Raw genomic sequence first — 24,089 nt, forward strand, 5'->3', positions numbered from 1 at the left:
GAAAATTATTAGTTGCACATTGATAATAATGATCGTGTGAAATTTTAGTAGCAGCGGCGGTGCACCGAATATAGGGGAACACATCTCTGTTATTTGCACACCACAGACTGTTGGACACTGTACTCCAAGTTCCACCATTTGCGTTTCGTCAACATTACGTTATCGGTTAACATTTAGAAAATCAATTTGTAAATCGATTCAGAATTGTCCATGTCGGAATCGCGATGCATCTAAGAAATTTTTTTTTTTTCCAGCTCCTGATACCTGTTCTTCTCTAGTACAAAAGTAACATGTGGTATGGCACCACTCCCATCATACAAATGCATTTATTCATAGTTAAACCACAAGGACAAGTATTATTTTGTATAATTTGTTATTGAACTGTGTGTAAACAAGATTCAAACAGCAGAAGCCAGTTGACAGAAACAAGCTTTCGAGTAAACAAATTCATCTGGGAAAGTTGGCCAGGTCAGACTTTAAAGCAGAAATTAGGCCTCATAATTATACAAGCTGAGACCTTGTGGAAACATACAATCTTTTCCTAAATACTAGCTGACATTATCTATCATGCATAGATTCAAACTAGCAACACAGAGCTAAAACAAATCATTGATCAGATGCTGCAAAATGTATTTTAACGGAAGAATCGACTCGTACTTCCCCAGCTGGCTGTAAAAGAAATGAAATGGACTACAAAGGAAAAATACTCATCACCATTACAGTGTTAGAGGCCACAATTGTGTGCATGTTTGTCTCAACATAATGTGTTTGGGTTGGGGAATCACAAACCATCACAAATCACTATAGCCGGCCTTCTCTGCTCGATGTTTGTGTTTGTGTACCAATGTGTTTATGTGTGTGTTTGTGTGCGTCTTCCCGGGCTCTGGCCCAGTACAGAAGCAGACCTCTGTTGGAAATGTAATTCACATGAGGCCAGAGGATCTCTAATGTTATTACCACACACACAAACACGCACACACACAGCTGTGTTGCCGCCCACAGACTCTTTGTGTACGTCTCTTCCTCTCAAACTCCTTTTCTCTCCCTTGTTCCCTCTCCCGCAGTTTCTGATAGTCTGTCCTTGTGGTTTAAAAAGATGAGTGATGCAAAATGAAAAGTGAAAAACTCATTATGTCTTTAGGGTGCCTCTGCGCCACGAGTCTCAACTGTTTGTGTGTGTGTGCGTGTCAGTAGTGTGAGCGCAGCATTTTTATGAAACTAACGAAGCCCTGTATCAAAAAGACAACTTTCAGGAAGAAAAAAAATAGACAGGAGTTGAAAGTTGTGGTGGGAGAGAGAGATTCACCTGTCAGTTTCAGTTTTCTTTAGCCTTTCTGGAAATGGTCTCTTTTGAAATGTTTGTAATTCTGTAGATATACATCGAGATGAATATATTATGCATTAAAGATATACAGAAAGCCTCATGTACTACAAACAAAACTGTAACTAAATAGGACAGATGCCCTAAAGCGTGCAATATTGTTGTTGATATCAAATTGTGTCTCTTGGTGGGTGTCTGTGTGTTGTGGTAAATGTCTCCACAGTAGCACGGAAGTCATGTTATGACAAAAGTGAACAGAGGAACAGGGACAGGAAGAAATGTCTTGAGGACTGAGAGTCTCAGTAAATCCGGATGTACAGTCTGTGTCCCTGTCACAGTAACGCGAGGAAAGCCCGCATTCAGTGCCAGAGAGGAGTGAGAGAAAGATGAGGCAGGACCATTTTTCGCACGAGGCTCCAGCAGCCCAAACGCCTACGCTGACTTTCTCAGAGTCAGAGACAGAGAGAGAGAGAGAGAGAGAGAGAGAGAGAGAGAGAGATAGAGAGAGGCAGGCAGAAAAAGTGGAGGAGCCTAATGCCTTATTTCCTCACTGTCTAAGAAAGAGAGAGGAAAGTGAGAGAATAAAAAAAGGCCCCTGATAGCGATATCACGTGAGCACTATCAAAGTCAAGCAGCAGTTTTTTACAGTACAAAAGTCTTGCTGTTCTGTTGAAGTTGGTTTGTTTTTTTTACAGTTTCACTGTGACACTCGAGGCCACAGTGAATAGAATTTACTGAAAGTTTCAGAAAGTCCAGTGTAGTCAAATCAGTACTGAATAACACATCTCTTTTGTCTCATTAAAAATCAGCTCTCTAATGTTTAAACACTCAGTTTCGCACAGGGTCGTCACACAGTGTGCTGGACTGCTCGCAGAGCTTCAGACTGCTGTCAAACAAGAGATGTTGTAATTGCTCTCTTCCCATTAACTGAATGTGTCTTCATCAGTGTCAGCTACTATTAGATTTGGCCACACTTAACTTCCTGCACACAGGAGTGTGTGTGTGTGTGTGTGTGTGTGAGTCAGATGCTGTGGTATTAGTAGCAGTATGAGGGTAGAAAGATGGGTTGTGTGTGTGTGTGTGTGTGTGTGTCAGGAGCATGATTAATAGTTTTCTGTTTGTAGAAACACCACAGATTTAAGTTTTATTTCCAACACTTTTATTACTGCTCACTGAATCTCTGTAGCTTTCTTTGTACTTCTAATGGTGTGATAACACGGATACAGACTGACTTATGTCTGGCTTGTATCACGGGTTGACCTTTACCTAATATAATTTATCTCTTTCCTGTGTGCTGTCAAAGAAAAGTACTCCCATCATGAGTGTTACCCTTGTTGATTTGCTTCTGTTTGTAGGTACATTTATACTTACATATCATAAACGTTAACATTTCTGTTGTTGTTGTTTATTTCAGCGGTTACGACGGTTATCAACTAAATACCGGACGGAGAGGATCTACCCCACCAACGTAGGCGAGAAGGAGGAGAATGTCAAGAAAAACAGATATAAAGATATTCTGCCATGTAAGTTGCAGTACACCAACTAATGCACAGATGAATGGTCCTTCCTCAAAGCAGACATTTTAATCTACCAAACACAGCAGTATCTAATAGCATAAATATACTGTAAATACTAATCTGTCTAAACTTTTGGTGCAAAAATGTTTTTTTATGCTGATGATGACATACTTTATGTCATAGATTCCAGATTAAATTACGCTCTTACTGGATTTGCTATTTAAATTTGAGGCTAAAACTCTTTCATTCATTTGAAGCTCCAGGCAAAAGAATACACTCACTTGCCAGTATATTAGATATACTTAGCTTAAACTAATAATATTGAGTACAACAACCTTGCATGATTCAGCTGTTTTAAAGAGGTGTCGACTGTGTTCATTTTGGAGGCTGTAGTTTGTGGTGCTCTTGAGTTGTATTTAGGGTTGGGCGATGTCTACAATGAAACATCGGGATGGACGATGTCATCGCGCACGCGCGTGGGGTGGCAGCAGTCGTCTGATGTCCATGTGTTCTCGCACAGACTTCACTCGGTAAAAAAAAAAATTGTTAGACTGTTAACTTAAGTTACAAGTTTATGTTTAGAAATTCAAATAATAACAATGCTCGTGGTCATTAAAACCTGTTTTCACAGGGTAGTACAATGTGAAAATTTCAGATTTGTTTTGCGAGGGGGGGTTTACAATCACGATGCCGGTTCAACGTCGTGATTTCTGTCAGCCATCGCTGATTGATGATGGCATCGTCTATCAGCCCAACCCTAGTTGAATTGCATTACTCTAAGAGGTATTTCTAATATTTAGTCTATTAATATGCTAAAAGCTCTCAAAAATAGATTCAACAACAGGCTGAACATTACAACCTTCATGAAGGTAGGTTTCATTGCTGTACTCATGTATTACACTGTAATAGTTTTAACTAGGTTTACCAAAAAACAAACAAACTGGCAACTGGGTGTACATATTGGCCACTAGAACTCACATTAGTAGTACTGTTATTTCTTCTAAGCCTATCAACACACATAGTTCAACACTGATTCACAGTGATAACCTTTATGTGCTCCCATACATGTACATGCAAACACAATGTCTGACAATATAATCTGTAAGAAAGCTTGTGTCCTGCATGAAAGCAGCATTTAAAAATATCATCTATTTATGTCTTCAATTTTAATGTCAAATACCAGCATCGTCAGTACTATGTGTTGTACACGCATATATTTAGAACAAACACAGATATCCAGTAAGTTCTAATCGGTCATGTAATGGTCTCACATACACACACTATACACTCTCGCTGTACTTAATGACCTCAGGGAAGCTTCCATGACCCAACATCAACATCTGTCCTACTTTATTTTTTTATACCTTTTTATCCTCTTTTTCTCCTCTGTCCCTCAATCTATCCATTCATTCATTAAGGCTTTTAGTGAATGAGCTGTTGATAAGGCAAAGGAAGAGCCGATTCATCCGTAACAAATGCACACATACACATACTTAGGAATGAGGGTACTGCTGCATGCTGCGTTTCCATTAACCTCTGCACATCCCATTTCACTCTAGTTTGTCTTCGTCTGTCCTGTCTTTGTCTCTCAGTATTTCCCATTCTATTGAATTTTCGTTTTTTCCCACCGCTCTTTGCCCTTTCTGTTTTAAAAATATTTCAAATGCATCGAAGTAAATATGTCTCTACCCCCCACCCCCCAGTTGATCACAGCAGGGTGAAGCTGACGTTAAAAACGAGCAACCAAGACACAGATTACGTCAATGCTAACTTCATCAAGGTAAAAAGTAAATCAAAGTATTTTGCTTTGTTGTTTTACAGTATATGGTTTGATTGTAGTGTTAGGAAGATTTACAGTGTGTAAAGTGACATATGTATCACACTACCGTCCATTGTGCATACATATAAAGTGCCTTTAGAGATAATATATTTTTTTTAAACTGTGTGGATTTGTGATGTTGCTTTCTCTCACTTTCACCCCATCTGTCCATGCAGGGTATAGATGGCCCAGAGGCCTACATTGCTACTCAGGGCCCCTTGCTGAACACTGTCGTGGACTTCTGGAGGATGAACTGGGAGTACAATGTAGCTGTGAGTGTGGCTCATTGGGTGGTGAAAAGGAAGGAGAGTAAAAAAGGATATACTGCAAGAGGTGCCCCTCTGTCAGCTTGAATAGCAACAGAAAGCCATTAGCTTTTTTTTTTTAAAAATGACAGTGGGTGTAATAATTAAAGTTATTCAAATAAATATTTAATATGTTTGTCAGGAATTAAGAGGCAGACGAGGAGTGCTTATGCTTGAACCAGATGGACCGATATGAAGGGGAGGGAGAAAGAGCTGTGATTAGGTTTAACTAGCACTCTGGAAAGCTCGATATTGCAGCTGTGATAATTACTCTTGTAGGATCAAAGAGAATTGATGGGAGATATCAATGTAAGAGTGAGACGTATGATCAAAAAATGACTGACTACAGTAGGAATGGAAAATATAGAAAGTTTTCTGCAGGGTTCTCCTCTGTGCTTTAGGACCTCATTTTGGCAACTACAGCATTACATAAATAGAACATATAGCGATGGATATTTCTGGAAATGTAAGCTGTGAGAGGCTGCATGTAAATGTTTATTTCTGTTTGTGTCTCCACAGGTTATTGTGATGGCTTGTCGAGAGTTTGAGATGGGAAGGGTAAGGCTGTGATATTTAATCCTCTTTTGTGTGTTCGTGTCTTTGTGTCAGTGCAGGCATGCAAAGTGGACTTACGCTCACATGTCTGTACACATGTATGTGTTTTATTATCTCCACCAAGGATGTATGTTTACAGTATGTTTTTGGTCCCATAGGTTTGCTTAACTGAAAAAAAACACTGGAGTTTTTCATGCCTTGCTTGAGTGTGTTTATATATTTGTGTTTGTGAGAAGAGAGACTGAGAGGTCACAAAAAGGCAGTTACTAAAGCCTTGAGTATATTTGCATTGATACGAGCTTGTTACTGTTTTAGGTCAAGATTTAAGTAATAATTAAGTGTGACTGATACTTCAGAAAACTTGGATGTGCCTCTATAAATAAGTATAAGTATTAAATTTATATATATTCATCTTTTGTTGTAAATTTCACTGTCAGTGCTCCACACATCACCTTAATTGCTTATTTCAAGGCAAAAGTGTGTGTGTGCGCAGGAAGCTATGGTCTTTGTGTGTTTTTTTTATCTCAACCAAAGCTAACTCCCGTTCTTCTCTGCTTAGAAAAAGTGTGAGCGGTATTTCCCGATGCACGGGGAGCAGCCCATGAGTTTTGGCCCTTTCAGAATCTCCTGTGTAAGTAGACAAATCTCTAATATCACAGCTGTGTGTGTGAGGGGGGGGACTTTGTTGGACTCCTGCATTTCTCACATTTTGTTCTAACGACTGTTTTAGTCCAGGATTGTGTAAATGTTCTCCCTCTCTCTTTTCCTAGGAATCTGAGCAGGCCAGAACAGACTACTTTATCAGGACTTTGACGGTGCAATATGAGAATGTAAGTTCTCTGCCATATTGCTGTTCTTTAGACTTTAGTTGTATCAACTCATTTTAGCTTTCTTAAAACAATATCAACAACTTCTTCAAATCAGTAAGGCAATATTAATATTAGTGGTATTTTTCTGATATTGATATATCTCACACAATGGCAATATGCAAAATCTAGTGCTGGGCAACGGTTAATATTTTTCATCGCGATTAATCGTATGATTTTGTTGCGATTAAAAGGCATTACCTTTTATCTAGCTTGTTAAAACAAGTTACCATCAGAGTCCAGTTTTCTTCTTTTTTCTGAACAAGTATCAGCAGAACCTTTTTTTTTTTTATCAGGAAGCAGCATAAACAGTCTATGTTCAGTAGTAAGTGTCCCTGTTAGAGTGAGGTGAAGTGGTCGCCTCAAACACACGCTCACCCGCTGCCGAAGTTGAATTGTCTTGAGCTTTTGCTGTTTGTGAGTTTCGAAAATCTATTACTGTTTACTAAATAGGACATCAACTGGAGGGAATTTGCATGGCAGAGCACCCCGCAAAACTACATGAAGGCCTATCAGGCAAAATTATGTAGCCTATAATAAATATATAATTATATTAATGTTCGCTTGTCTTGCATTTGTTTATGTACTTCTCCCACACGCTGCATCCAATGTAGTCTGCCGAAGCCTCCCTCCGCTGCTTCTTTGGGTGGGTGATTTGCAGGCTGATCAACATCCCACCTATCCTGTGACCCATGGTTTGATTGTATGTGTGTTCAGAGCCAGTGAGCAACAGACTTTCAAAATAATAATAATAATAAAAGCTGCGCTAATGTGAGATAAAATAATTGTTGTTAAATAATTAATGCGTTAATAATGCTAACTTGCCCAGCCCAGCAAAATGACAAAAAAATAATCAAATTGATGTTCAAAGCAGTGATATTTTGTTCCACTGCAATACTATATATATAATTTCTTAAATAGCATTTTTTTTATATTTCTAAGGAGAATTTGGGAGACACAACCTTTATCAGTGTACAACTGAAAGTCATGTTAAAATATCGCCCACACATTAATTTTCTCTTCCCAGCCTTGTGATTCGATTTGACACATAACTTCCATCGCACTTCCACCTTTAAAAAAATATATAAAAAATTCCCCTGTATGTTTTCCCGCAGGAAACTCGGAGGATAACACAGTTCCATTATATGAACTGGCCGGATCACGACGTCCCCTCATCGTTTGACTCCATACTGGATATGATCGCTCTAATGAGAGAATACCAAGAGAATGATGATGTCCCTATATGTGTGCACTGCAGGTAGGTACAGCATAGACTTACAGTGCAGAGACACCAACACAACCAACCCATGTATGGACTTATTGTAACTAAGGCAACATTTAAAGAAAGGGACTGATTGCAGATGAGAAGATTGAGTAATGACATAGAGTATGCAGTATATGCATAAAATGGTCACGCTGGCCTTGCTCATTCTGGATTTAGACTCCTTTTTATCTTACTAGTGCTCTGAATTGAGTGATTTGTGAGATTGCCAGTGGTTTTTCTGTGAGGAGGCAGTAAGAATGTGCAACAGGTGGCCAGCATGGGTTTGTGTGTTGTGAAATGAAGTTTCAACACAGCTAAGAAATGTTGCAGCAGTGGCTATACACGACATACAAATACACATTTACTCCTGGCAAACACTAAATTTTGGGGTTTAAAATTTAGCTGACATGCTGTAGATTTGGTGACTTGACTTGACCTCTAAATGCTGCCGATAAGGCTAAAACAGAACAGCTGGAATAAATATAGATGTAGTCAAGACTTTGTTACATATGTTTAGTGATAATGTCATCATGGGGCAGTCATGATATAACCCATCTTATTAACTCTATAGCAATGAGATTGCTGTCGGCTGAGAATTAAAATTTTTCCAGGGAATGATTAATTCATGACACAGCGTTCTCAAAGATGACTGCACCTTTTCAGCCAACTGAGAACTTAAAATGAATTGAGTTAAAGTGAAGTAGTTCACAAGAATGAAAACACAGATTCGTGAGGCTAGACATTAGGGTTCTTTGCTGCACACATGCATGATTATTTACACACACAGTCTCCATGTGTGTTTAATCAGCTATAATGAGCAGCCGGAAGACATTTCCTGGTTCCTCTGTTACACAGCAGGACTTAAAGCTGTGTCTGTAAAGATGCCTTGTGTGGGTTGATGTGCACTGTACTGTATGTGTGTGGAGATACTTTGCTTGTTAGAGCAGCAGAGGCTCCCTGACAGCATGAGATAAAGTTTTATGATTTTATGTGTCAGACATGATGCCACATAATCTCAGCGTTTGTGGTGCTCCTGTCTCCGTCCAGTCTGGGCTGAGGTGTCGTTGCACACAAACATACACAACATGTTATTGAGTGTTTGTCTGTACCCGTCAAGAGTAAGAAATCCAGAGTTGATATTAGTGAGGAGTGTTTTTTTTACCAGATTCATGTTTGTAATTGAGGAAGCTCGAGAGTGTCTGTCTGTTTAATCTAATTTATATGACTGTGGCTTTACAGTGCAGGCTGTGGAAGGACGGGCGCTATCTGTGCTATCGACTACACATGGAACCTCCTCAAAGCTGGGGTATGTGAACACACACGCACATTCCTACACGTAACCTAAAACATACCAAATACAAACACACACTTTTTACGCACTAAATGTTAAGATTCAAGTGATTATTAACCCTTTTTTTGTGTTGTGTGCTTTTAAAGAAAATACCAGAAGATTTTAATGTTTTTCGGTTGATACAAGAGATGAGGACGCAACGACACTCTGCTGTTCAGACCAAGGTTTGTTTTTAGTTTTAATTTGTCTTTATTTTTACACACAGGACAGTACTTTGCATTCATACTGCTCTGAGGTCAGTTTAAGCTGAGTGAAATGCAACATTTAAGACAAAGTTGTTAATTTGTAGAATAAAGATAGGTTATTAAAATCCTAATTTGCAGTGATGCATTTAGGTATCCAAAAGTGTTGCTGCAGCCATATTTTCCAAGCCTTCACACAAAGGACCTTGGATTATATGATATTATAGTATAGTATAGTACAATATACTATTACATATACTATACATATACATATATACTAAACATACTATTATAGATAATATGATATTAGTCTGGTTATCAAATGAATAGATTTCCACAAGCTGAAATTGTCTCAACTAGATGTTTGAAAACATTTAGTTCCTGCACAAAAAGCTTGCAATTGTTTTGGAAATGAAGCAAGTAGGCAATACTAAACCTGTAAGGACATTGCAGATACTGCAACTATTTGCATTGTGCAAAAGATGCAATCATAATGTTTCATTCATTTTCAGCGTTTAAAAAGGATGTTTACCTTATTGACGCATTGTACTTGGTGACTTTTAGTGTGTCAAAAAGACCGCCAAGGTATGCGCAGTATGATACAAGCACAATAGACCATTTTTGACAGTTTCAAAGTTTTTGCTGTGTGTCTGATTGATCTGGGAAAATCCCTGCACTCACATGCTGATGCGCATGGGTGTTACTATGAAGTTGCAGAAAAACAGATTAAGAGTTGTTGCAAAGAAAAAATACGGCGACTTGGGCAGTACAAGTGTTAAAGTCTTATTTGCACAGGACAGTACCAAATACCAAAACAACAGCACTGTCAGTAGTAGTTTTCGCCTGTCCGCACTAATACGCTACTGAAAACGAGGCCGACAGCATTTTGAAACTTCTCCGTTTAGGTGTTGGATTCGCCGTTTCAGTCTGGATGGCAGGCCAAAACATAGCAACAGTGATGCACTTTAAAACGAAAGTAGTGTAGATGTAAGCCTTAGAGTTATATCTAGTATCTTATTACTGTGTTAAAGTTTTAAGGAATTCCCTTTTATATTGTTCAGTTTGTCTGAGTGACAGTTATTCTGTTGTAGCAGTGTTTTCTCCAGGTCTCTTCATTCCTGTTTTACCTGCTACACACCAGGTTGAAAAAGGATTTCTGCCTGTTTAGCGGAGATTCCCGTCTTTAGATGTAACCGGTTGAGGTTGTTTTGCCACAGTTTTGACATGGGTGTGGGTGGAGTTAAATACAGTGGAAAGGTAATTCCCAGCTGTATATATAACTTACATTTAGTAATATTTGTCTCTCTAGGTGGCATAACATTCAAAATAATGAGTGTTTCTGCATAACAAAGCACCCTGTGCTGTTTTGTCCCTTATTTATGGTGTGTCCCTCCCACGCACATGTTCTGACATTCAGAGGGAACTTAAGCCCTGTTAAATGACACAGGTTTGAATTCAATGAAAATGTGGTGCAATACTCTTACTGCTCTAGCTAGAAAGTAACTGGATTAAATCAGTGTGCATCAGTGAAGGGCTTTCCATTGTTTACACAGAGGTTTCATTTCATATACTTGTAAATGGATGTTTTTGAGTATAAACATGGATAATGTTTTAGCTTTGATATTGATTTCCTGAAACTCTTTTTTTGTTTTTCCTCTCTTGTCCCTCTCCTTACCTCTCCTCCATTTACACCCAAACACTTTTTTCCCTCTCTCTGCCTCATCATGTCTCTTTCTTCTTCCTCTTCTTCTCGCTCTCTCTTTCTTTGTCTTTCTCTCTCCAGGAGCAGTATGAGTTAGTTCATCGAGCGATTGCCCAGCTCTTTGAGAAACAACTGCAGCAACTGGAGAGCTGCACCAACACGCAGATCCACGATGGCATGGTATGACATGCACATACACACTGCACATGCTGTCTGGTGTTAAAGAAAGACAGGATGTCGCTGAGTAACACACTCGGAGCAGCAAAAGAAAACACAAATAATTAGTCACAGGGGAGGGAGAGGGTAGAAGGAATAGAGGAGAGGGACGAGAGGCCGTCAGAAAACTTTGCTCTTTACACAGACAAAGAAGAAGAAAGCGTCACAGAGTTTGTGCCAAAAAGCGAGGAATCTCTCCTCTATTGGGTAGTCTCAGAAGACTAAATACAGACCTATTTTAAAGAGCTAGAAAAAAAACTTTGCTCTATCAGTCACCCCCGCCCTCATTCTTATTTACTTCACACTGTCCTCCATTGCCCCCAGCCACACACACACCAACAATTCAATTCAAATTAGCTTTATTGGCATGAATGTAAGAACAATGTTGCCAAAGCATCATACAAACTACATAAGAACAATCAACCCCATACATTTCATTAAACAAGAAACACATGCACCATATGCGATGTGTCCTTACTTGGCCCTGTTCCTCCTCCTATTGCACTAGAAGTACAACCAAACCAAAAAGTTTACTTATGTGACAAATATAAAATATTTAGAAAATCAAAGAAGTGGTAAAAAAAAAAAAAAAAAATCCTATGTGGTGTTGAAACATTGCAGGTGACAGACAGATGACAATAATAAATCCATAGTTGATCACTGATCCATAGCTCCTATCCTTCAACACACATTATCACTGGGAATCTACTTTTGAAACTCTAGTCGGTGAAGCTTCAAGCTGCTCTTCATTGGAACTAATGAAGCTACAGAAACACTACAGGCTACCCTGAAAAAGTAGCTTAAAACACTGAAGCTACTTCACATCCAGGGTTACAGAAAGCCTCTGCTGTTGATTAATATTACAAACAAATGCATTATTATTGTATTAAAGTAAGGGACCGGGGCACCAGACCTGTTCTCGCCCTGCTTCTTTTGAGACAAGTTGGTTGTAGGTCAGCCCTGTTCTGGCATACCAGTCTGCTTGATTGATCCTCTCCTGAAACACAAGACGGCCAGCTGTAGCATTTGGTTGCGTTGCCCCACTACTTAGTGAAAAAAGAAATAGCTCTTCTGTAAAGGTTATGTGATTTTTAAAATGCCAACCTCACCGCTACTGGAAAATGTAGTTAAACTAGTAGTGCTGCTAACACTGTTATGTAAATATGACAAGACAAAAGGCAGAAAGCCAGAGCAAAGAAGGGTCAGTGTGCAAGATTGACAAACCTAAAGACACAGAGGACACGGAGAGACGATGAGAGAGTGCATTGGCAGCAATCCAGGATTGACTTCCTGCTAAGGAAGCTCTGATGACATCACCCCTCTCCCATAATGCACTTTGAGTCTGAGAATAGACACGCATCCGTTGGGAAAGTGAGACCCTTGCAGGAGACGGTCACACAAACACACGTTTACATTAGACTCAGCTGACACACTTTATAAACTGTTACCTAAAATCCTAGAATATCTTTCAGTATCTCTTAAATGGGGACAAGCTAGTCCGCTGTACTGTACTGTACTATCCTTTACATTGCTACATGTTTAGATAACTGTACTACATGTTTACAACTTAGTGCTATTAATCATTTCTTAAGAGTAGGTGTGTGTATTGAGGGGTGGCGTGTATAGTAGAAGAAAACAACTCCAGTTACAAGTTTGTTGTTACTCATTATAACCATGTCATTATCTGACAAAGTTACAAGTTGAAGAAAGCACACACACGCACACGCGCGCGGTCAGCAAAACATTATCAGTGTACAGTACTGACTCAGTCCATACACACTGACTCATGTCCAGTCAGCCATTGTTAGTGACTAAAACACCCACATAGGTGCTCTCGATGGCAGTACGAACAATAAGCCTACACATACACACATCCCACACACGTTTTTCTGCTGTCACGCAGGCGCCATTGTTTGCTGGAAATATTCCTACCAAATGATACTCACAACACACATGGGCATACTGTGCATATACGGCCAGATGAGATATAATCTATCATGTGTGGTGAATGTGATCACACTAGTTCCCCAGCAGACTCATACGGCTGAAGTAGCCTGATTTGCCCCCTCTGTCTTGAGTTCATGACTGCTGAAGTTGTCTCGTCATCTTCTCATTATCAGAGTGGAGAGTGAGTCAGATTAATGAGTCATGGGGGAGGAGAGGAGGAGGAGGAGGAGGAGGAGGAAGGCGACAGCTGAGAGGAAGAGAGCGAACAATAGTCGGGAGGAGAGCGTCTTGCAGAAGCAATTTTGATCCTTCGGTGAAGAAATTTTGTTGCAACTTTCTGCAAAATGTAGCAGAGACAAAAGAGCGTTAGTAGAGAGTAGTTGGAGAAAGAGCTGCTTTATATTTTCAACAGAAATTATAAAAAACAATCGCTGTTACAACGTGAACAGCTATTTCAAAGGTAAAGTATGTGTATTGTGAAGTCATACAGATGGTTGAAACAAGTCTTTCTGCATATTTCCGTCTATTATACATGCATACATACACAGAACCACAAGAAGGTTTTGAGACATTCGGATTGCTTTCAGACTGAAAATACCAGCACTCTTGCTGCAGCTCGTTCATTCATCATTTTACAGCTGTATCAAACTTGTCAGCGCAACTTATGCAACGGGACACACTGTCTAAACAACCTCAAACATATCTTTGCCATTTCCATACTGCAATATCTTTTTTCACGTAGCAGCTGAGCTGAGCAGTGTAGCAGCCCCGGCTCTTTTTATATGAAAACACAAGCTCAAAGTCAGACTCAAGTGTGTGTGTGGGTGTGTGGGTGTGTGTGTGTGTTGTCCAGGATGAAAGCAGTCCAAATAAAGCAGGCCAACATTCAAATGATGAGAGATGGGACACGCCGCCTCCAAAGCCTCCCCGCATACGCAGGTAAGACAGTCCAACTTTTTTACCTTATTAGCTGATATAGTAGCTAATCTAGTCAAGTCTCTTCTCGTCAACTTTATTAAAGATCACAAGATACTTGTCACTTGCAAAATGGATGTAGAATAACCCCACACTCATCCTCCACACAGATGAATGAACAGGCTCATGCCGAAGTGAACAGTAGGTGTGAAGTGGTCCGTCACTGAACACAGTGGGTGTTGTGTTTTGTAGGATGAACAAAAAAATAAAAAAAATCACAGCTCCACAGTTTGTGTGAAGCACACAATGAAAACATATTAAACTGACCGAACGGAAGCAGCAGGCGTTGTTTTCGCCCCAAACGACCCAGAGCTTTCTGACACCTTAGTTCCCTGTCAGCCCACAGATACTCCCACTTTACTGAAGTTAACTTCTGTTTGGCTGTTAGCAACTGTTGTGGCCTGCGGAGGAGCTGTATTTATAGATAATTTTGCAACACTTAACAATACTCTGCAACACTCCACAAGTGTTGCATGTGCCACAACCCGAGGGCTAGTTGATGTAGAACTGTTCTATATCTTTCATCTCCGCCACTTTGAGAACAAACGCACGCCTTTTCACACTTTCAGGCATATGGTTTCAAACATACACACTCTGTATCTGTTACACATACATGTTCTCTGTGTTTTCCCCTATAACTCTTTCTTTCTTTGGCAAATGTTCCGCATTTTCTCCCCCCCTCATTCCTTTCTCGTGCTGTCTTCTCCCCTCTCTCCTTCTCACTGCTCCCTTTCCTCCCTCTCGTCTCATTTTTTATTTTTCTACATGTGCCCAGGAGGTTTTGTGCACCACTTTTCTCTCAGCCAGTTCATCTTCAGTCCCTCTTATGATTTATCCACAGAAAGCTGTTACTGCAGCAATAAGTACAACTTTTTAAACAAGCCCCATAGATGCTCAAGGAGTTGCCTCAGTGCTGTTGCTATAATGTCACAGAGGACGTCTTGTTGCCAGGAGACTGTTTCACTTAATTACCTGCTGCTGGAAGCATTGTCTAAAATGTCCAGTTCGACAGGACTGAATGCGTGAATCCTTTGCTCATCTGCTTATCTGTGTGATTTCATTTATATATCTTTGTTCGTTACTCTGGACCAATGTTCATTTTAATTTGACGCCCAATTCTAAACCTTTGTAACACTAGAGAAACAATTTATTGGAGCCAACATGACGTTTCTTGTGTTCTCCTACTGCTAAAATTATCATGCTGTTGGTGTGCTGAATTTGTCTACTGCACCAGCCGGTTTGATGGGAAAGCAAACATTTTTCAGAGGTCCTAATTTTGGGATGTAGCTGCAAGTGATCTGTTTACTGAAAAGTTTCTTTCCTGCTCTAAGTAAAACATACTAATTTGAACTGCTGCCAAACTAGAAAGCCTTCCTGGAAGTGGGACAGAGCCCGACTGTCAGGAATATGTGGGTCTCTCCCTTCTCATCTCACTCTTAAATCGCACGCTGTGTCTATGTCGTACGTGGCTTGCTGCGTCATCCGTCAGTTTCCTAAAGAAAAAATCTCAAGGCCTAGTTTAAGCCTGGGAGTTTTCTAATGATGGTCAGAGCTATTTTTACCAGCATGGTCCACATTCTCCCGGCTACACTCCCCTTGTGTCACTTCAGCAGTGTCAGTAGTGTAAGTGCTTGTGCGGGATTTTTGTCGTTTTTGTGAGAGAAAGAAACTGCAGGAACTCTAATGAGGCTGGCATCAAGGTCATAGATGCTGAGTGATGGCTATAACGTAAATACACACATTCACAGCCACGCCCTGATAAGTCATACCCTCTCTCAGATATTGAAAACTGTCATTAGATTACAATACATTACATTTGCTCATTTTGTCAGAAGCAACTTACCTTTGAGGAACAACATTCATGCTGTCAAGTACCAAAAGGTGGCATTTAATGTTTTTTTGTCAGACTCTTAGTCTTGTGTACTTATTTGTTGATCAAAGTTGTTGAAAAGGGGGGAGCTAAATAAAGCATTCAAACAGCATAAAAAATAGGAGTAAAATTGGAGGTTTAATCCTCCTAGCAAATTTCTCGTTGTGCTGTCGAATAAAAGAGAGAGAATACCATTTAGTGTGTGTGACAGGTGGGTTTAACCTGTCAGTCAATAACACAAACCATACTCTCCCAATGCAGTGGATGTCCATCAACCCCTACAAATCCTACAAAAAAAATCATAGAACATACTGATGTAAGCTTTTTAAGGAAAATAAAATAAAATTGCTATTCATAAATCAATATTTTAGAGGTGTCTTTTGAGTGCTGCAGCTCTACAGCCAAGGCACTTGAGGCCTTATTGTTGGAACTGGCAGACATCTTTTGTAGCAACATTGCCGTGGTTAGCCTTTTTTAATTGTTAGGTCTTCTGATTTGCAGAACGTCAAATTGATAATCATCTAACACGGGTGGTTTGAGTTTGCGGTACGCTACTTCTCTTGGTTGTCTGCACAAATCTATCCTCAGCGCAACCTGAAACCAGGACGCGTCTCTTCAAGCTTTGGCCCCTTCTAGCGCGTCCCGTCTCTAATGAATGCGTGCAGGCCCCACTGGGAACCAGCTCTGATTATATATGCAGCACCTTCCCTCTGGAGTTCGTGTGTGGAGGGCACAGTGCGCTTTTGGTGTGTGTGATTGTGCATTTATGTGAGTGTGGGTGGCGTTAGTGCATAAATCTCAAGTTCTTGTGAAGGCGTGCAACTGTGTGCATACACATGTGTTTGTGTGTAGGAGGTTTAGGTGTGTGTGGTCCAAGGTTAGCTCTTAACTGTGTCACCAGCAGCATGCCTTTACAGTATGGATACCTGTAGGGGTTTTTAATGTTCAGCAAAAGTGGAAGAATTTGGGAGTGTATGGTTAGTTGTCTACACACACCTCCACTTATGGATACCCACAGAACCTGTTATAGTAGTCGACAAATACATTAATAACTCATATCTGCTTACAACGACATTCAGTGTGTTATAAACCATTTATTACTTTTTTAATATACTGCCTATAAATGCTAAAAAGGGGACTAAAAATCAAGTGTTGCAGAAATATGGGCAAAAGTTAGAGAAACTTGAACATATGTGTGTTTTTTGTCAGTTGTGGCCACTGATGTACAGATGTGAGGAAGTGATATTACGGCACAACATGCATTGAAGTCTGCTCATTTTCTACAGTTAAACAGATTTTTTTTTTGGTTTGGCAGTGAAAGCTAAGCACTGGTACTTTTCACTTACTCACTTGATGTAAATCCTTTTCGTGGATGTCCTGTGGTTTGTGCCTGTGACCTCAGTGTCCTTTTTTATTTGTGGACTCTGGCTGATTTGCTTTACTGTGACTTATAAGTGTCTGCTCCTGTAATAGCTCAGCATCCCCCTAGGAATCGTTTTAGCCATATCTGATCTTATTGAGACAATATAAGCTTGAATGAACTTGTGGCATCTGAAAGATTCATATCCCCATGGAAACAATCGGCACCGGTGGAAATCGTGTATGTTATTATTAAATGTATCTCCTCCTTGCTCGGGACCAGGAAGATGATACGGAAGAAGAAATTTCTCATGGGTAATTTATGTTTATATTAAAAAAAGGTCCAAAGGAGTAAAACAGCAGTGTTCTTGTTTAAATAATGTTTTAACATGGGGGGCAGAAATGAGCAATATGTGAGCCATAAGAGATGACTTTAGATTCTGGTGGTTAGAAAAGCTTGGCTAGACTTGACCTTAATCTCAGCAATTCTCCAGCAATGAAGACCTCTGACCTCCCTCCTCAGTATTATAACAAAATTTATTATTTTAGCATTACTGTATTTAGCAATTAAGTCAAACAGCTTAGGAATGATTTCCTATTATTAGTGCATTCAACATGCCTTTGCCACATTTCATTTCATCACTATGAAAAACGAAGAATAGAGAATCATAAATAAACAAAAATACACAACAGTAAACAAAAATACACAACAGAGAAAAAGGAAAAAAAAAGAGATATGAAGAATTTAAATAAAATAAATAAATAAAACAGGCGTGTGTGTGTGTGTGTATGCATACTCCTCGCTGTGTCTGACTGTCTATATGTCTTCAATCCACACACACACACAGCATCATGTGCAATCCTACTTTTAGCTCTGGCTTCAGTCATGTGCTCTTGATTTAGCACACCACCACATCCTTTCGCTGTTTTTTTTTTTCTTCCTGTGTCTATATATTTGCAATGCATATGTAAATGTATATTATGTGGAGTGGAACAATATCTTAATGTTTAACTTTCCATCACTGTGTGGCTAGCTCAGTCAGAACCTCGCCATCCTGTAAGTAGTGTAGAAGCACATCACCAAAAGACACATAACTGTACACTAGAAATCACTCTTACTGTAGATGCTATGCTATACTAACACAAGCATGCACTGAACTAGCTGGTAGATGACCTCTTGTGAGCTTTGGTAGCTGAAAAGACACCTCCTCTTTGGCATGGACCGACACTTCCCTTAGTATGCTGCCGAACAGAAAAGAATAGAATACAATAGAGTAGAAAATAATACAATAAATTAATAGCCCCTTGGGAGATGTGTCTTTGACTCTGCACTGCAGTTCCAGAAATATAAATTACAAAGCACAAAGGCAGTCTGTTTCAGTTTTCTTAACATCTATGGCTTGCTAAATATTTTTAAAAGGAAGCTAAAACATATCTTTTCACTTCACCAGCTATGGCTTTCCTGATACAGACCGGAGCAGAAAAATCTTTGTATTGCACTGCTGCACTTCTTTTAAAATGCTGTATTTTACTCAATTTAATGTATTCTATTTTTAAAACTTTATTATTATTACCAAGTGGCCATCTTATATCCCATTAATTATGGCATTCTTCCTGTTTTCATGTGAAGCACTCAGTGCATCTGATTTCTTCATTGTTAAGCACTTGCATGTCTTGTGTGAAAGGTGCTGTACAAATTATTTTAATATCTACAGATCATGTCTACCTTAAATCCACACAATATGGGCGAGAGCTGTCAGTGGGAACCTACAATCAAAGGACATTTTTCTCAGGCATACTATGAGCATATTGCTGGTTTGTTTGTTTTTTTATTCTGCCACCTAGTGGTCGGAATCTAAGCTTCACAACATGAACAGAAACTACCTTTGAGTTTCATTCATGTATTAAAAAAATTTAGTGTAAGTTTGTTTCATCATCTTGGCTTAATTCGTTTGTTTTTAGACAGAATAATTTAAGCATGGCTGTCCAAATGTCTGGATGATGAAACTTTTCATCATTCTGAACCACAGTCCTCAAAACATTTCTTTAAGGCTCAATCAGAGCGGTTTCTTTTTATCTAAAGCAAATAGACAAGGTTTGTACTAAACATTTGACGTCTTGTATTATAACGTAAAAGCAAAATATGTTGGTTTGTGAATGAGTGAGTTTTCCTTCACAGTCTTTCTCTGTGAATATACAATTTTGGCTTTGAGTTTGGTGTTTTAATTATAGCATCTGTGTAACATTGTGGGCTCTGTGGGATGGACATGTCTTATTAAAGAGCATCAAAAGTCTGTCTGTCTGTCAGTGTGTAATATCAATTCAGTAAAAAGCTTGTCTGGTTTTGGTTCTTTTTTTCCTATTAACTGAGCTCCTTCTCTATCTGTCTCTGTCTAGTTCTCAGGCAGAAGGTGACGTAAAAGAGGAGATACTCCAGCCCCCAGAGCCTCACCCTGTACCCCCCATTCTGACCCCATCGCCCCCTTCGGCCTTCCCCACCGTCACCAATGTACGGCAGGACAATGACCGCTACCACCCCAAACCTGTCATACACGTCCTGGCTACCACGCAGACGCAGGTGAATCTGCATATACAGGAACATGCATTTTTAATTGAACTAGGGTTTTTACGTAAATATTTTTAAAATAGAGAAACACTTCTATCAAAGTTTCCCAGTGTCCAAAGTTTAGGTATTTTTTACAGATGAAACGGTATGAAAAGTTGACATCACGATGATGGTGACCAAAATTATCACGGTTATCAGTATTATCACGGTTTTGTTGAAATGTGCTGTAAATGTTCAAAAAGTACTGATACATACACTGAAATCATTTCACCAAGTTTTATATTGAAAACCACAAATAAATTTAGCAGTACTGTGCGCTTTTTGTTTGCATAAAAATTTAAATAGTAACGGCCAATACTTTATGTAAACATATGAAGACCATTAACACTGAAGATGTTACAAAGCATATGCAAAGACACCCATGAACAGCTGACATAAATACAGACGAGTCTTAGGAAGACAGTGATTAATTAGTAATTGTAATGAGTAATTAAAATGAGCAACACTTTTACAACCAATTCAACAACTGCTGGATTTTAAAAGAACAAAATATGTTTGTGACTAAACTACATAAAGTGTTTATCATGTGCAATGGGCAAATAGTCTGCAGACACACGATGCATACAGCAGCAGAACAACTTGTAGTGTAGTTTAGTAGTAGCAGGTAACACTGAGAGTTTCAGTTTACAAGCTATCAGCAAGGTAGACAGACAAACCATGACATGTTCCCTCATTCCACGGTCCCTACATCATACATTGAGCTAAAAGTTAACTTGCCCTGCATTTGCAATAAAGTAGTGGGTTGTGGTACTGCTATAAAAAACGGAATACGACCACACTTCAGACCTCAGAAAAAATCTCCAGAGCGTGCTGTCACTGCCTTCCGCTCTGTTTTCATTAACCCAAAACAAACCCACGTTGCATGCTGCACCTGCGCCTGAGAAACTGTTGATAACTTTAGTTGATGCTAGACAGTATTTACCTTGAGTTTTTCAAAACGTGGCAATCAAACACTGTGATAACTGTGATAAATTTGTAACGGTAATACTAGCCATCTGGAATTTTACATTGATTTATCATTAAACTGGTAGCTGCTCATCCCTTCTTTTTAAATAGCTTTTGTCCATATCATACAGACACTCACCAAATTAGAAAACAAAAGACAAGAAAAAAGCAAATCCTCACAAATTCAGGAGCTAGATGTAGAGAATTTGGCATTTTAGCTTGAAAAAGAATTTAAACAATTAATTGTTTCAACTCTAAATGTAACCATAGTGCTTTAAAGGAACTGTTAATCCAGAAATGCTTGGATCTGAGTGTTTTTTCTGTTAGGCACAATATTATATATTGTTTGTCTTCTTTTGTGGGCAATTACTAAAAACATGGTAGGTGTTTTTTACCAGTAAAAATGAGTTTGAATTGAGAGGACTTGCCCTGTTCACGTTTTAGAATAAAATATTAAAATTGGTTTGCTGGCACTGTGTGCACTGTGTGCTACTAGCCAGACATGCCCCAACACAAGATATCTGTTGTTTTGTTGGTAATTCTGCATTTGCAAAAGGTTCTTAAATGCCTCATCTTTTCTCTTTCCTTTCAGAATAAAGAAGTGGATAAGCATCAGAACCAGTCAGAACCCAGTCCAAACAAGCAGACAAGTCACACAGAGCAGAAAGACCAAGATCTACTAAGTCAAAAACGGCAGACTCAGGTCTCAAATCTAGATCTCAATGACAACTATAACAACAAATTGTCTTCATCGACAAAACCCGAATCGGGCCAAGGCCAGACGTCCTCCTCGCCCCTCTCCCCAGCCGTTGAATGTTCTGGTGCTCCTCGGATCGAGAGGAAGCTGAGCATTGAGATTAAAAAGGTGCCGCTACAGGAAGGACCACGTAGTTTTGACACTTCCTCCTCCATCGGAGTAGCAGCCGGAATAGGCAGCGGAACAACCAACAGCGCAGCAATGCTGCATAGAAGCCACGCCTTCAAAGCCCGCACTGGCCAATCCCTGCTGACGTCTAGCTCCTCACTGTCAGAGGACTCGGGCACGGAGGGAGGAGCAGGCGGATATGGGGAGAGTCACATAGACGGAGGCGTCCTAGCCAGACCGAACCACCTCCCTGTGAAGAGCGAGAAGGGGGAGCCGCAGGGAGGAGAGCGGGCGGAGGTGAAGGCCGGCCACGCGGCGTGGGCTCAGCCCTGCGGCAGCCCGGAAAAACAGTTCCCCAAAACCTCCTCGTCGTCTTCCTCCTCAGACCGTGTCGCTCCCTCGTCCTCCTCCTCTTCCTCCCACCTCTCCTCCTCCTCTTCCTCCTCCTCATCCACTCCCGTTAGGACTGCCCTGAGTTTCACCAACCCCTTGCACTCCGATAACTCGGATGAGGAGGGGGATGGAGAGATGTCCGGAGGAAAGGCAGCTTATCGTACTAATGTATCCACCGTGACGGCCATGGTAACCGCGCCTCCTCACCACGGAGAGCAGCAGCTGGTCCGGAAGGTGTCGCCCATGTCCATCGCAGGGCAGAGCACGCCGTCACCCTCTGGAAACACAGCAAGTATGTCAATCAGCTGCTCATTCCTTCAACTAACTGACTGCCTTCCTGACAGAATCATTTAACAATCATAAAGGTTTTAGTAAATCAGGTTTAGACATCACTTACTCAACTCAACACTGAAGCTCAAGTGTTTTTCTGAGGAGTCTAGTTATGTTCTTCTTACTAAAATTCTGGTAAAGGCACTGAGAGTAATACTTGACAACCTGTCTTTATTATCCACACACATATGCTCAGGGCAACCACATGGTAGAATCATTATCCAGGTCAGTAAGGAGACAGGTCTCAGACAGACCACATGCCAGTGACACGCATCATCATCACACACACTGTGTTATCCTGGTCTTACTGCTGGGTTGAGACAGAGGCAGAGAGAGAGAGAGAGGAAAAACAGGAGACGGGGAAGAAAGGAAGGAAAAGAAGAAAACAAACGGAGTGAGCTAGTTCCAGTTTGTCTCATATGAAGCATGGCTGTATGACTAATTGGTTGGTTTGCAAGGAATGCTGCAAAAGTTAACAGGCAAACATCTGTCAAAACAACTCTACTCTCTCTCTTTCAGCTTGTGTGTGTTTGTCTAAGTGAGTGAATTTGCGAGAAAGAACGAGAGATTGTTTCGGTGCAGTTATGTGTGTGGAGAGAGCTGCGGGTGCATGTTGGATGGTGAAGGATCAACACTGCATGATCATGATAAGTACACATTCATCACCTCTGTGCACGTTGGGTTGAACAGAGCAGAGTCACGCTGTTTGTGCATCGGTATGGCCACCGCTGTCGTGATTGCAAACGATGAGATCTGGGCACTGAGATTTCAGTATCTCATAATTCTGAAATCTGATTCTTGCTGTGATTGGAGCTGGCGTTGAATGGTTTGAACTGGACTTTGGCTTGGGACGGTTTTGATCTTGAACAGGTTCAAAGCTTGGTGTAAGGAGACTTACCTGCATTTTTAAGTATTTGGACTTAACTGTGAGGGTGCATGATGGTAAAATGAAGTAGTATATGTTCTTATAAATAAAGTCTTTTGAAACTGGAAGATATCTATATATAGATAAAAAAAATATATATATTTTGACTGGCTTTTTGAGGCCGTTAAAAAACCTGATAACGATATATTGTCATAGTGATTTTTGAACATTAACACACAACATACAACAATTCTGATCTTTATTTTTTGTCTGCAAAATGCATACCAAGCAGGACATTATATAAAAAGCTGTAAAAAATCAGCTTGCCTGGTGGTCAACCAAATGTAATGGTGACAATCTTTCTACATGACCTTAAACCTAATTTGGCAATTTTGTACTGCAATGTCTTGCAATTACCCTAATAAATACACTGTGTGTGTGTGTATGTATGTATGTATGTATGTATGTATATATATATATATATATATATATATATATATAGCTACATTGTCATGGCATTGTTATTGATCCTCATTTAAACTAAGGAACACAAACAACCTCAAGACACACAAGTTGTTTTAGTAACACATTTCTGTGAAATCATCAAATGAAATTCAAAGTTATGGTATCCATCTAAATGCCTGGCATCATACATCATGCACCTCTGAAGTATTTCCAATATTTAAAATGCAGTCCTGACGTGGACTGTTGCCTTTTGGTCTGCTTGGCTTTCTGGCACATTGTTTTTTTGGGCTGCGGTAGCGCTTTGTAATCGGTTCTGAAATGCTGATGGCTGCTGTTTGTTTGGTTGCAATA

At 39.9% G+C, this 24,089-nt stretch overlaps 1 protein-coding gene across 1 annotated transcript in view; it reads left to right on the forward strand.

Moving 5' to 3' along the window:
- The window catches only part of LOC123985146, an 87,495-nt gene that overhangs the window by 14,458 nt on the left and 48,948 nt on the right, over nt 1-24,089 (forward strand). The window contains exons 2-14 of the mRNA XM_046072547.1: nt 2,736-2,844; nt 4,542-4,618; nt 4,834-4,929; nt 5,482-5,520; nt 6,077-6,148; nt 6,288-6,347; nt 7,499-7,641; nt 8,887-8,953; nt 9,085-9,162; nt 10,964-11,062; nt 13,899-13,984; nt 19,647-19,827; nt 21,413-22,370. Coding sequence (XP_045928503.1) covers nt 2,736-2,844; nt 4,542-4,618; nt 4,834-4,929; nt 5,482-5,520; nt 6,077-6,148; nt 6,288-6,347; nt 7,499-7,641; nt 8,887-8,953; nt 9,085-9,162; nt 10,964-11,062; nt 13,899-13,984; nt 19,647-19,827; nt 21,413-22,370 — 2,065 coding nt within the window. The remainder of the gene's footprint in view (nt 1-2,735; nt 2,845-4,541; nt 4,619-4,833; nt 4,930-5,481; nt 5,521-6,076; nt 6,149-6,287; nt 6,348-7,498; nt 7,642-8,886; nt 8,954-9,084; nt 9,163-10,963; nt 11,063-13,898; nt 13,985-19,646; nt 19,828-21,412; nt 22,371-24,089) is intronic.

This window comes from Micropterus dolomieu, linkage group LG16, assembly GCF_021292245.1.
Source record: "Micropterus dolomieu isolate WLL.071019.BEF.003 ecotype Adirondacks linkage group LG16, ASM2129224v1, whole genome shotgun sequence".
Lineage (NCBI taxonomy): Eukaryota > Metazoa > Chordata > Actinopteri > Centrarchiformes > Centrarchidae > Micropterus > Micropterus dolomieu.